Source organism: Bacillus rossius, chromosome 3, assembly GCF_032445375.1.
Source record: "Bacillus rossius redtenbacheri isolate Brsri chromosome 3, Brsri_v3, whole genome shotgun sequence".
Taxonomy (NCBI): domain Eukaryota; kingdom Metazoa; phylum Arthropoda; class Insecta; order Phasmatodea; family Bacillidae; genus Bacillus; species Bacillus rossius.
Window position 1 is genome coordinate 74,617,005 of NC_086332.1, and position 12,075 is coordinate 74,629,079.

The window sequence follows — 12,075 nt, forward strand, 5'->3', positions numbered from 1 at the left end:
ATGGAGGATTTGCAGAATAGTGTGCAGCAGCTCACAAGAGTTGAAGAGGCCTTTTCCTTTTAAAGATAGGCGACCAGGTAGGAAATGGTGCGCGTCTTTTCTTAAAAGGAACCCAGCCTTAACACTGAGAACTGCCCAGAACTTGACTTCTAATCGGGCTGCTGTCTCGCAGAAACAGATTTCAGCATGGTTTGAGGAAGTGTTTAAATATTTGGAGGAAAACAAAATGAAAGATGTTCTCTCTGATCCAAGAAGAGTTTTTAATGGAGACGAGTCAGCATTTTTCCTCAACCCTAAGGGGAACAAAGTACTGGCCAAAAAAGGAGACAGAAACATTTTTCAACAAGTCAATTCTGATGAAAAGGAATGTGTTACAGTATTATTCACTGGGAATGCAGCTGGTGAACTTTGCCCACCACTGCTTGAAATATGAAAGACTGCCACAAGATATTGTGGCAGGAATACCTTCTGAGTGGGGAGTGAGCAAGTCACCAAATGGTTGGATGACCAGTGAAGTTTTTTACGAATTTTTGACGAACATATTTTACCCATGGTTGGTGAAGAAGGAGATAAATTTACCAGCATTACTGTTCATCGATGGCCATTCATCACACATCACACTGAACAGCTGCACATTTTGCAATGAACATAGGATAGTTTTAGTGGCATCATTACCTAATTCCACCCACATACTGCAACCAATGGATGTAGGAGTTTTTAAGCCACTTAAAAGTGGATGGAAAAAGGCAGTTTATGAGTGGCAACCGCAGCGTGTGGCGAACAAGGAAGACCCCACACTAAAGAAGAAAGACTTTGCCAAACTGCTGGAAACTGTGATTGAGAAAGCTGCAACTCCAGAAATTTTACAGCATTCATTTAAGAAAGGTGGAATTTTCCCATGGAATCCTTCAGAAGTGGATGAGGAAAAGTTAATTTCTAGACCCTCCAGTATCCCATGCACACCAACAGTTCTCTTATCTACACCCAAGACTCCAGAGAGTAATGTTTTTAGTTCTGAGATTGTTGAGCATTTGGAAAAATTTCTTGGGAAAGAGAAATTGCAGCTTTTCAAGGAATCTGGAAATGTATGGCAGGGAGATGTAAAGGACATGATAATGTTTGAATATTGGAGACATGTGAAATTTTGTGATAAGGTCGAAATCAGCTCTACTGCCCAATATGAGGAACCACACACCTTATAAATTCAAGAAATAATCCCTGAAAAATCATCTACTCCTACAATTGTTGATGAAGTGGGCACAGTCATTGAGGGCAATGTTTCATCATTTGATCCTGATCCTATTCCATCAACATCGAAAGGTCTTTCTGCTGTGCCCACAGAAAAGTCTATTCCCTTTCCTTTCAAGCGAGCATTGTTTTGGCTTTTTCAGAAGCCCAAGTTAAAGAAACGTGCACCGAAAGAGAAAATTCCCTCTGTTGCTAGTTCGAGTGCCTGGCAAGATTATTTTTCCAAGAAAGAGAAGACCAAAATGGACTTGCAGAAGCAAAAAGGAGCAGCAGAAAGATTGAGTAAGAGGCTGGAGAAAGAAAAACAGAAAGCCAAAAAGAGGAAGGTGGATGAAAATTCTTCAGTTTCATCAACATCATCGGAGGAAGAATTTATTACTGTGGAATCTTCAGATGAATGGGTTGAGCAGTATGAAGATAGTGTGGAGTTGGAAGAGGTGACTGATGAAAATTTGCGACATGGATCGTTTGTACTTGTGACATTTATGGGTGGAAAAAGGGGCGCTACAAAATACAGATTTGTCTGCATTGTCCAAGACACTGAAGGGGAAGAAGTTAAAGTAATGGGCATGCGAGCTCAGGATGATGGTACAAAGGTGTTTGTGGCGAAAGAAAACAATGTTTCTTATGTATGTCCATTTATGAGCCAGCAAGGTGCCAGGGTCAAATACAGTTTTAATGGACATGTTGATGTTAATGAAAATTAAAGTTCAGAAAACTTATGGTTACTTATTGTAAAAGAGTAACTATTTTGAATTAATTTCCACGCATAATTGTTTTTTTTAAGCAGAATAGATAATTGTTTAAATGTTATTTACTACCCGTTGTGAATTTTTTAATAAATAAAAGCATAAATTATCAGTTATCATGAATGTTTATTTATCGTAAAAACGTTTGGTGTGTTTAATGTTTTTCTCACCATTTTTCTAGTGTTTCACATGTGTTATATATTAGTTTTATTAATATTGGCATGTTTATATTTGACAATGACCTATGCAAGAGTTGCCACAATGTATCTTTGTTGCAGCTTTATTTATTGTGACGGTATCAATATATAGGTAAGTTGATTGTTTTATAATTTTAATTGTTTACATATTTTATATTACTATAAGATAAAAAAATTCGTAAAATTAACTTCAAAAGTTTGAATAATTCTTTGAAATAAAATTTAGAACTAAAATGGTTTGTAATTATAATTACGAATCCATGATTGCTATCCATAAGTGCTGATACCACGAATGACGACTACTGGCACAAAGATATGGCGAGCACTGGGAAAGACGAAAATTGGCATGCTGACGACTGGCACAAAATAACACTTTTTTTTAATTAGAGATCTTCTATAATAATTGGTTTTTATCTAAAAGGGTTTAATATTATTGTTTAAGAAAGTTTGAGGTTAATGTCAAACACATAACTAGCTGTATTACACTAACGTTAGGTAGGCAATTTTTTTTTTGTAAAATTTTTCTTAGCATGACGACTACCGGTGCACTAACCTTACCACAGGATCAACATATAAATGATCATGCTGACTGTTCACACAAATTTGTAAAATTTTAAATGTAGCTAACATGATCAACTGATAAAAGGCTAAATTACAAAATAGGTAAATATGTAGAGTAGCTGTATTTGCGGAAAAAAAAATTTACCAATCCGAAAATACTTGTATTATATGTTCTTTCACTTCCTCTTATCATTAAACCCGGCGGAGATAAGAAATTCCAAATACTTTAGGAGATGTCAAATTTTTTATGTCATAGTGGGGCGATATTTGTTAAAAAAAAATTTAAAAATTCCGAAAATACTTTTATTAAATGCACTTTAACTTCCTTTTTTCATTGAACCCGGCAGAGATAAGAAATTCCAAATACTTTAGGAGATATTGAATTTTTTAATTTTCATCACATTACCTGTGCATTCACGCGGCTTTCAAAATTGTTTCTTGTTTATGAGTATGAAAATTTTTTATTTTGCGACGTTCACCATTGTTTACCCGCCTCTAACTTAGGTGAGTTTTTAACATTTCAAATTTTAATGTTTTATTTGTTATTTGGATATGTTGCGCAAGTAATAAGTAAAAAAAAAATTTACGTGAGTTCCTACTGTTCATCCTTTGTCCCGGTTTGTTAGGTCAGGTCAGTTACATTATAAATACTTTAAAACTAAACAACCATAAAAATTAATTCATTTTATTTTTAATGTCGGCTTATTTTGAAAGTATTTATAATGTAACTGACCTGACCTAATTGACCATTTTAATTAATTAAGCATTCATGCACACACTGCAAAATAAAAAAATTGTGACGGTCGAATGATAGCACAGGTCTTGTATTGCAAAATAAAAATGGTGATATCTCCTGAAGTATTTGGAATTTCTTATCTCCGCCGGATTAAATGAAAAGAGAAAGAGCATATAGGTAATAAAAGTATTTTCGGATTTTTAACATTTTTCCCCCCGCAAATAACACTACACTACATATTTACCACAAAATTAATTAGGAAGTAAAAATATTCAGTTCCACATTTATATTAGTATAATATGCTTTTATTCTTGAATTGGGCCTAATTTTTTTTTCCAGATGCACCCTCTCCTAGATATCTACCATATGTACCTGAATTCAGATGCAGCCTTAATGTAAACTGTGTTCCAATTCACTGTTGGGTGTGCCTGTCTATTTCATCTTGAGCCCTTTCATTTCAACTACTCCCAACAGTTTTTTAGAGGGCCAACGTGGTAGGGTTGTCAGATCAAAACTAATATCGTTCATGCCCTTGGCTGAAAGGTGTGCATGGCATAAAGCTGGAATCACAATGCCCCGACGGGTCCGACACGACAGGCCCGACAAACTGTCCTGCAGCATCTCAGCACGACAGATTTAAAAGCGTAGGGTCACAATACCACGGCAAAAATAACCCGACAATTTTCAATTTGGCCTTCGGCAAATCGTGCCAAGCTAATTACTTCAACTAAAATGCATTATAGAATACGCTAAAAACAAAGTAGGCTATTTTATTTATTATTGACAGTTGAAGTGCAAAAAAACATTTAGTCGTCTGCGATACGAAATAAGGTTGCCCACTTTTTGTTTTCGCTGCTCTCTTTTCTCTAAGGTAGGAATCTCTAAGATGCCACCATTTAGTTTTGCAGAATGATGCTTTTAAAGGGAAACATTATTACCTACTAGTAACAGCTATCCATAAAATACTATCATAAATATCTTGAAACAATGAAAAACAAGGCATTTATTTGGATTACTTTTTTTTCACAGGTGTATTTTCAAAAACGAACTCTTTATTTTACTACTTCCAATACCTCATTATTAATACAGAAATATAAATTAACTTCACTTCGTAAAATGGAGCGAAATAATTTAGTTAGCTGGTTTTACATTTGCTTTGGACATACCATTCACATCTTCATCAAAAAATTGGTTGGCAATTTTCTGTCCACGCCTTATTTTTTTTTTGGTTGATTTTAAAAGTCCTTTCCACGAATGTCATAGAGCTCTGGATATCTCTGTACTTTATAAATTAACTCTTATTCGCTAAAACTTTCCATTTCTTTCTTTACAATAATACAATACACCAGACCTGAACCACCTGATGCAAAGTTTACAAACAAGTAAAATTTCATTTTTCTCTGTTTGACTACAATGTACCACAGTAGGGCCATTTGAGCGAAATTTAATTTTATTCAGTTCACATTTCTTTCGTGGCATGCGTCGCACACACCCAGACACGACGCAGAATAGAAATATATTCTACTTTTGTCGGGCTATCGGAACTGCGTTTTCGTCGGGCTGACGTCACTACAGCCTTGTTTCTCATTGGTCGCTGCTTAAATTCTGTCGTTGTCGGGTTGTCGTGTCGGACCCATCGGGGCATTGTGATTCCAGCTTTACAGCTTAGATTGAGTTTTCATGGGTACAAAGCTATGTAAGGGATCTCAGCACAAGGAGGTGAAATCGAACATAGCTAAAGTGTTATGTCTCAAACACCTGCCAAAAACACCACCAAAGAACTGTATGTATGTGTTGAACATAGTTATAAAATATTAACAGGAAATCAATAATATATTAAATGTCATTTTAAATTCAACAATATATATTAAACCATTTATAGTAGCTACATATTAAAAATAAAAATAAAAAATAAAACACAAACTGTAATTATACAAGTACATTAAAGAAAACCTTGATCCTAAATTACCTTAGCAGTTATCAGATATTAATCACACATCAATAGCTATCATATGTTTTTAACTTCAACACTACCGTGCAATTCATATATTTTACCCAAGACTTCACGGCCATTTTGAGAAACAACACGGACGATACTGTTTTAACAATTTTGTCAACAATTCAAATTCTTAAGGCATAACAATTAATACATAAAAAGTCTTTTAACTTACCAACGACCGAAGACGTCGTTAAAAACTGTCAAACACAAATCAATCACAAACACTTCCCATTCGTTACCTTCTTGACAATCACAATACGCAACTTGCTCAACCTAGAACCGTCAACCCCAAACATTTAAACAGTTGAAAACCAGCTTCTACGATCGAACAAAATCGTTGTACATATAGAGCGATATTACGTTTTTTTCCCCACTATGCCAAGATTTGTAATTTTGTGAGAAAATATTGTTTTTTTTTTATACAAACAGTGGATATTCAATAAAAAATTTTCAAAATAAGTAGCAAAAATTTGTTTTCATATTTTTTTAAAAATTTTATTTTTACAAAAATAATTGCAGTATATATTGCGTATTGCAGTATATATTTTAATTTTATTTAATTTTAAAAGTGGGTTTATTACAATATAAAAATCTGCAATAATAATATCTGGTTAATAATTATGTTTCATATGTTTGTAAACTACTAAAGTTGCCTACAAACATGATGTGCAGGCTGTGCAACGCTGTACTCTATGTAATGTTTTGCAATTTGAATTTGTTTTGTTATTGTTATTATTATGTTAAGTGTAATCCATGTGTGTGTTAATGAATCAGTTTATTAAGTTTGTTTAGAAACTGTCTCTTCAATTACATACATTTGGTTAGTGATTGTAGAATGTTTTAGACATTAAGAATATTTGCTGTTGGGAAAAGGTTAGCAAATAGGGTTTTTAAAATTGTTTTTGTCCCGCATAATTAAATGTCTATAAGAGTTCGTAAAATATTATCCTATGGAGAGATTTATTTACGCTTCAAGAATAAAAAAAAAACACTAAAAAGTTAATCCCTCTTTTCCTTTTTCCACCACAAAAGTAGATAACAAATATTTGGTTACATTCTCAATATAAATCCTTCCATTGCAGAAATATATAATCGGTATTGTAATTTTTTTTTTAAATTAAAGCCCTGACACAATTTATTTAAAATGTTTCTATGTAACGTAGTTTACCCGATTAACCTGCAACAACAATGGGTGAAACATCTAGTCTTTATTTTTTAGTCATTGATTGATTGAATCTTGCTGCTGTTGGGCACAAGCCCGGTGACAAGCAGACCATGCTTTTTTTTTAACTTGCCTGAAGTGCACCACATTTCTTGCCATTATACACTCATTGAAGCTATTCCATTTCCTGATTGTACACCCCAGTGATGCCTTTTAATTTTTTTAAATTTTATATCAGCTAGCAATTGGTCTCCACTTGGTGGCAAGGAGTCCTCGCCCCACTTCACTCTCACGTCCTTTTAAGCTGTCTCCGTAGGTCCTGTACACCTCTCACCTCCCACCCCAAAACCTTTTCCTCCAGTCCATTCCACTCCTGCCCTGTCCTCACCAGGAACGAGTGTCCTTTCTGTTCATCTCCACTCCCTTTGGATCTTCAACATAGGGTCTCTCCACCCTTCAATACCCTCCTGTACGTAACCTATTTCCTATCTTTCCATGTCTGTTTTCCTTCTCTTTCTAAATACCTATCTTGAGTTGCTCCTTCTGGCTTCTAGGTTTCCCTCTATATCTTTCCCCACCTCCCACCCTCTTAGCATCTGGTATATCTTCACTAACTCCTCTGCCTGCCTTCGATTGGTAATACTCTGATAGAGGGGCTTTTTAGAATGGAAAGAAAAAAAAAAGAAACTCATGGTTTTCATACACTACTCACATCCCTAAATTAAATCTGAAGGAATGGTTTCTTAATTCCTACTGGTTCGTGAAAAATAACAGGTTAGAGCTTATATTACAATACCTTGTTTTCACACTGCCGCCACAATTTATTGTTTACCTGCGATGTGTATCCTTTTGTTTAGCACAACTGTGGCCAACTATGGAGAATTAAAAATACGCTATGCTTGCTGTTTTAGTTCAGTACGTTGGAAGATCCTGTACTAAAAAATATATATATATATATTTACGTCATATGATAATGTATTATGATAAGTTGAATAAAAAGGTTTTTTTTTTCAACCTACAATCATAGTTTTTTTTTATTTCGCAATTTCTTTCATGTATATGGAAAATATTCATATTTTTTGCAGGTAAACAATAAATAGCGGTGGCAGCATAAATGCACAGGTAGTGTAATGTAAGATATAAAAATTTTATTTTTTCACAAACTAGTAGGAATTACAATACCTTCCCTCCAGAGTAAGTTAAGGGATGTGTGTAGTGTGTGAAAACCATGTTTTCCGATTTTATTTTATTTCCATTCTAAAAAAACATTATTTCCTCTTCTCCTCCACTTGCGTGTCACCCACGTAGCTGCTCTCCTTGGCACTCCATCGAGTTCTCTCTGGAGCACCGCTGTGTATGGCTCCCACACTGCCGCAGAATACTCCAGCATGGGGCGCACCATGGCAGTTTAAGCCTTCTTCAGTACACTGCATCCTCACCTTGGTGTCCTCCGTATTTAAATATTAAAAGAAGTGTAAGGTACATGTGTAGTCATATTCATATATATAATTCACACACACACACACACACACATTGCCATAAAATCCTAAAAACTCTTATTCATGTAGCAAATGAAACGGTGGGTTACAGTCCATTCTCAAATACAGAGTTCTAGCTGTAGTGCCATAAGTATAATGGTCAGGTGTAATGCTATGAAAGTAATAACAACTGTGAAGTAGCCAGTACTGTCATAGTCAGCCCACTAGTTGCTCAGTCTCTTCTACCTCGAAGTGGCATGAATCAACATAGCTTTCATTCATGATGGCTCTATGTTCCGATAATTTGCTAGAAAAGGGCTTCAAGCCACCTCAAATGTTTCCTGCAGTGATACCAGCCTGTGCTACAAGTCTTTAATATTTCAATATGTTTTTAATCAATAATATAGCCACTGAGTGTCATGGAAACTTAAGTCACATTCTTTGAGTAACAGGTCAGGCAATGTGCAATCCAGTCTTCAATAAAATATATGTAGGATAAAGTGGGGTAATTATAATCATACAAATGATATATACACTTTAAATTTTAATATCAGACCCAAAGAGAAACTGTTTAGATATTTTAATAGTATTACTACGTATCTAATTGTTAGTAAATTATTTTGTTCTACTAAACATATTATTTTTTATAAAAAAAATATTAGTTATTTTTGCTGATTACATTTGCTCCAGCATTTGCTGCAAATGTAATCAAAGCCTATAATTCACTAATGCATTGTATGGTAGAGTATTTGGAGTAAGTAAAATAAAGTATGAAAAATTCAGTTAAACAAAAAAAAAATGAATATTTTATCTTAATTAAAAAGGTATTTTAATATTTTTTGTGCACAATATAAGATAATTAAAAAAAATTCATAGGTTTGTCTTAGAAATGTGTAAAGAAGTGAAATGAAAAAGAAATGATATAGGTAGGACATTAAAAAGGATTAAAAACATAATACTGAAAAAAAGTTTTATTTTCAAAATTTAGATATAAAAAATTAAAAACAAATAATATGAAATTAAGAGAAGGCCTGATGACACTTGCCACATAATTAAACTTACGCCACTTTACCCAAATCAATTATATTTCCATTTTAACTGAAGTAAGGTGAATAGATCTGTGTTGAGTCAACGTCTTGTAACTCTTCTGCTCTGACACTGCAGCACATGAAGTAGGTCCCTAATGTTGCATGTGTTATGTTGTGGTTATTAAAAAACTATTCTTGTATCTAATTTAAAATCAATGTGCATGCTAGGTTTACAGTACCTACTTCCAGTGAGTAGCACTTGTGTTTCAGTTGGACGTCGACCGAGCCATGAGCCACAAGCAGGTGCACCCTCGCAGCCCGTACCGCTCTCCCCCGAGCTTCAAGGACATGGCGATCAAGTATCCCCGATTCAGGAAGTTTGTTATCCAGGTGAAGGAAATACATTGTCCTAATTTGATAGTGTACTTAAGAGTAAAAACGATAATCAGTTTTGTTTTGTAGAGCCACACACCTAATTTCCCCGAGGCTTAGTTTAACACTGAACGATTTTGATTCCAAGCTGACTGGGCTTTGAAAACTAAATTTACTTTTATTTAATAATACATTTGTTGAACATATTTTAGTGAACTTTATCACTGTTGTGAAAAATATATTGAGAGAAATATTGGAACTTAAAGTTAAAGTAGTATTTGTGCTTGCATACATAAAACAACATAGTGCAGTACAATCTGCACTTAGCTCTCTGCAAAATGTAGAATATTCCATATGGCTGAGACATGTCCTGTGTCTCTATCAAGGGTTCTGCCTGAGACAAATGAAACAAATACATTGTGTGCTGTGAACACATGGTGCTCTTGCATGGTAGAGGTAACTGCTAATTGTGTTACAATAATGGTTACAGTTCCAACGTGAAAAGTGCAGAATCATAGTTTTAAACTGAATGAAATGAAAAAGGACATCAACGGTTATAGTACAATTCAATTCACAATAACCACTAGATCCAATATTTTTCATTAAGTGAAGTCCCACCCAGTATAGAAAATTTTGAAAGAAAGTGAGTTTTCACATGTTATGATTGGCCCGGCAAGGCAACCTGATATTAAAAGTCATCAAACATTTAAGGGAAAACTGAACACAGCAATAAAAAAATAACATTTGAGTTTTGAGGTTAGTTGATTCTCTAAAATTTAGAATGAGCTATAAGTTGAAATTTTTAGTTCATTAAGTAATAAAACATTTATTATAGCATTTTTACTAACTTCATTGTCCAATTACAAAATAAATGACAGAAATGTCGATGAAATCGCCTAGTTAAACTTTTAACTGCGTGTAAAAACTTTGAGTCAGGTTTACCTTGTGGGGAATTATCATTGCCTTGGGTGTATGCCAACACTTGGGTTGTAATTTATAATTAGAGTCTCTGCCCTGACCAAAAAGTTGTTGAATTTTTCACCTCGTGATTTTATTTGTTAGCTTCAGATGACATTACTGGTTCAATGATCGAGCAACAACTGGTTGGATGCCGCAGCTATCTTTCCGTACAAAGGTGAAACAGGTGGAGGCAGCCCTGTGGGTCAACCGACCAATCACAACAAACATTATTTTATATGGTAATAAACCATACCCTTCTGAGAAATATTTCACTCACTACCTTTCAAAATCAGCTCCTTTAGGTTAACAAATGCAACAACTGTTCCACGGGTTTCTGGAGTGAAATTTTACAGAAGGGTGTAATTCATCATGATTGGTTGCCAGTGAACATTCAGCTCTTATGATTTCAAAGTTGTGCAGCCAGGCACCAAAATCCTGTATTTTACAGATCACAAGTTCTTAAGAACTCAAAGAATATTTCTGTCTTTTGGGCTGGCGCCAGGGTGTCGCACCCCTGTATTTAATTTTTTCCAAAAAATTGTATTATGCTCTAAAAACTTATTACAGTTGAAGTATTGAAAACCAGAATTGCAGTAATATAAAATGTAGGAACATAATTAATGTACATATTAATTTCAACTGACCAAATTAAAGCTTTAAAAATATTAGCAATGCAATAACTAACCAAATAAATTATAAATGCCTAAGCATAACACAAAATTTATTATAATAAAACAAGTATCCTAATCTTGAAATATTTAAAAACAATGTAAGCTCTTTTTATGTGCTTACTAAAAACAAATAGGAACATTACATTATTAAAAAAAATATTCAGCTTCATCTCTATTAGGCTTGGACAAGAGGGGGGAGGATGTGGGGTATATATACCATCCCCTCCACCCCCTGTAATAAAATCTTAAAAAAAAAAAAACTTTTAATTCAACTAACAAAAGGAAATAATTTGAAAAGTAAACAGCAGGCAAAGAGGTTTTGTCCCCCCATTCTTCCCCATTCCTTTTCCAAATGAAATAATGCCGTATGCTCCTGTTATAAGGGGGCAGGATGTAATGCTACAAGTTTATGTGATAGTATTTTGGAAGAGGCGGAGATCGTAAAGAAATACATAAAAGGCCTTGAACCTTATTTTCACTGTAATATCTTATTCAACGTAATTTATCTTTGGTAATTTGTAATTTAAGGTCACATAGTCTGCGCTGTAATATCAGGGATTCTCCGGTTTGTCACATTTTGTAGTCTGGCATAGACTGAGCCACTCACATTCAGATTTTTTCAGGTGGATTGGGGCGTTTGTTGACCTCGACCACCAGGCCACTGCTCTGCCTGCATTTTAGTTCTTTCTGTGTCCACCGTAACTGTCAGTTTACATTTAAGAACAGTGTTTCCTGTTTTATAGCCAGCTACAGATAACTTTTACACAGTATTACAACTGTGCACTATTTATTAAATACATATGAAACTATATTGACGTTCAATAATCTAGCTCGTTCTTGTGATAACTTTGTGTAGAGAGTTTGTAAGCCTTAGTTAGACTGCATAGAACATCATAAAACAATTTTGGTTATGC

General features: G+C 34.4%; 2 protein-coding genes across 3 annotated transcripts in view; one reads left to right on the plus strand and one right to left on the minus strand.

Annotated features, from left to right (window-relative positions):
- The window catches only part of LOC134530901 (lissencephaly-1 homolog), a 95,651-nt gene extending 89,843 nt beyond the window's left edge, over positions 1 to 5,808 (minus strand). Inside the window, exon 1 of the mRNA XM_063366196.1 lies at positions 5,663 to 5,808. The gene's annotated coding sequence lies outside the window, so the exon portion shown is untranslated. The remainder of the gene's footprint in view (positions 1 to 5,662) is intronic.
- Positions 5,809 to 6,196: 388 nt separating this feature from the next.
- Positions 6,197 to 12,075, plus strand: part of LOC134530905 (U6 small nuclear RNA (adenine-(43)-N(6))-methyltransferase) — a 31,895-nt gene continuing 26,016 nt past the window's right edge. The window contains exons 1-2 of one of the 2 annotated variants that reach the window (XM_063366205.1): positions 6,197 to 6,310; positions 9,429 to 9,548. In XM_063366205.1, the coding sequence (XP_063222275.1) occupies positions 9,447 to 9,548 (102 nt within the window). In that variant the 5' untranslated portion in view covers positions 6,197 to 6,310; positions 9,429 to 9,446. Of the gene's footprint in view, positions 6,364 to 9,428; positions 9,549 to 12,075 lie in introns of both variants that reach the window. The other variant, XM_063366204.1, reaches the window with a different exon arrangement.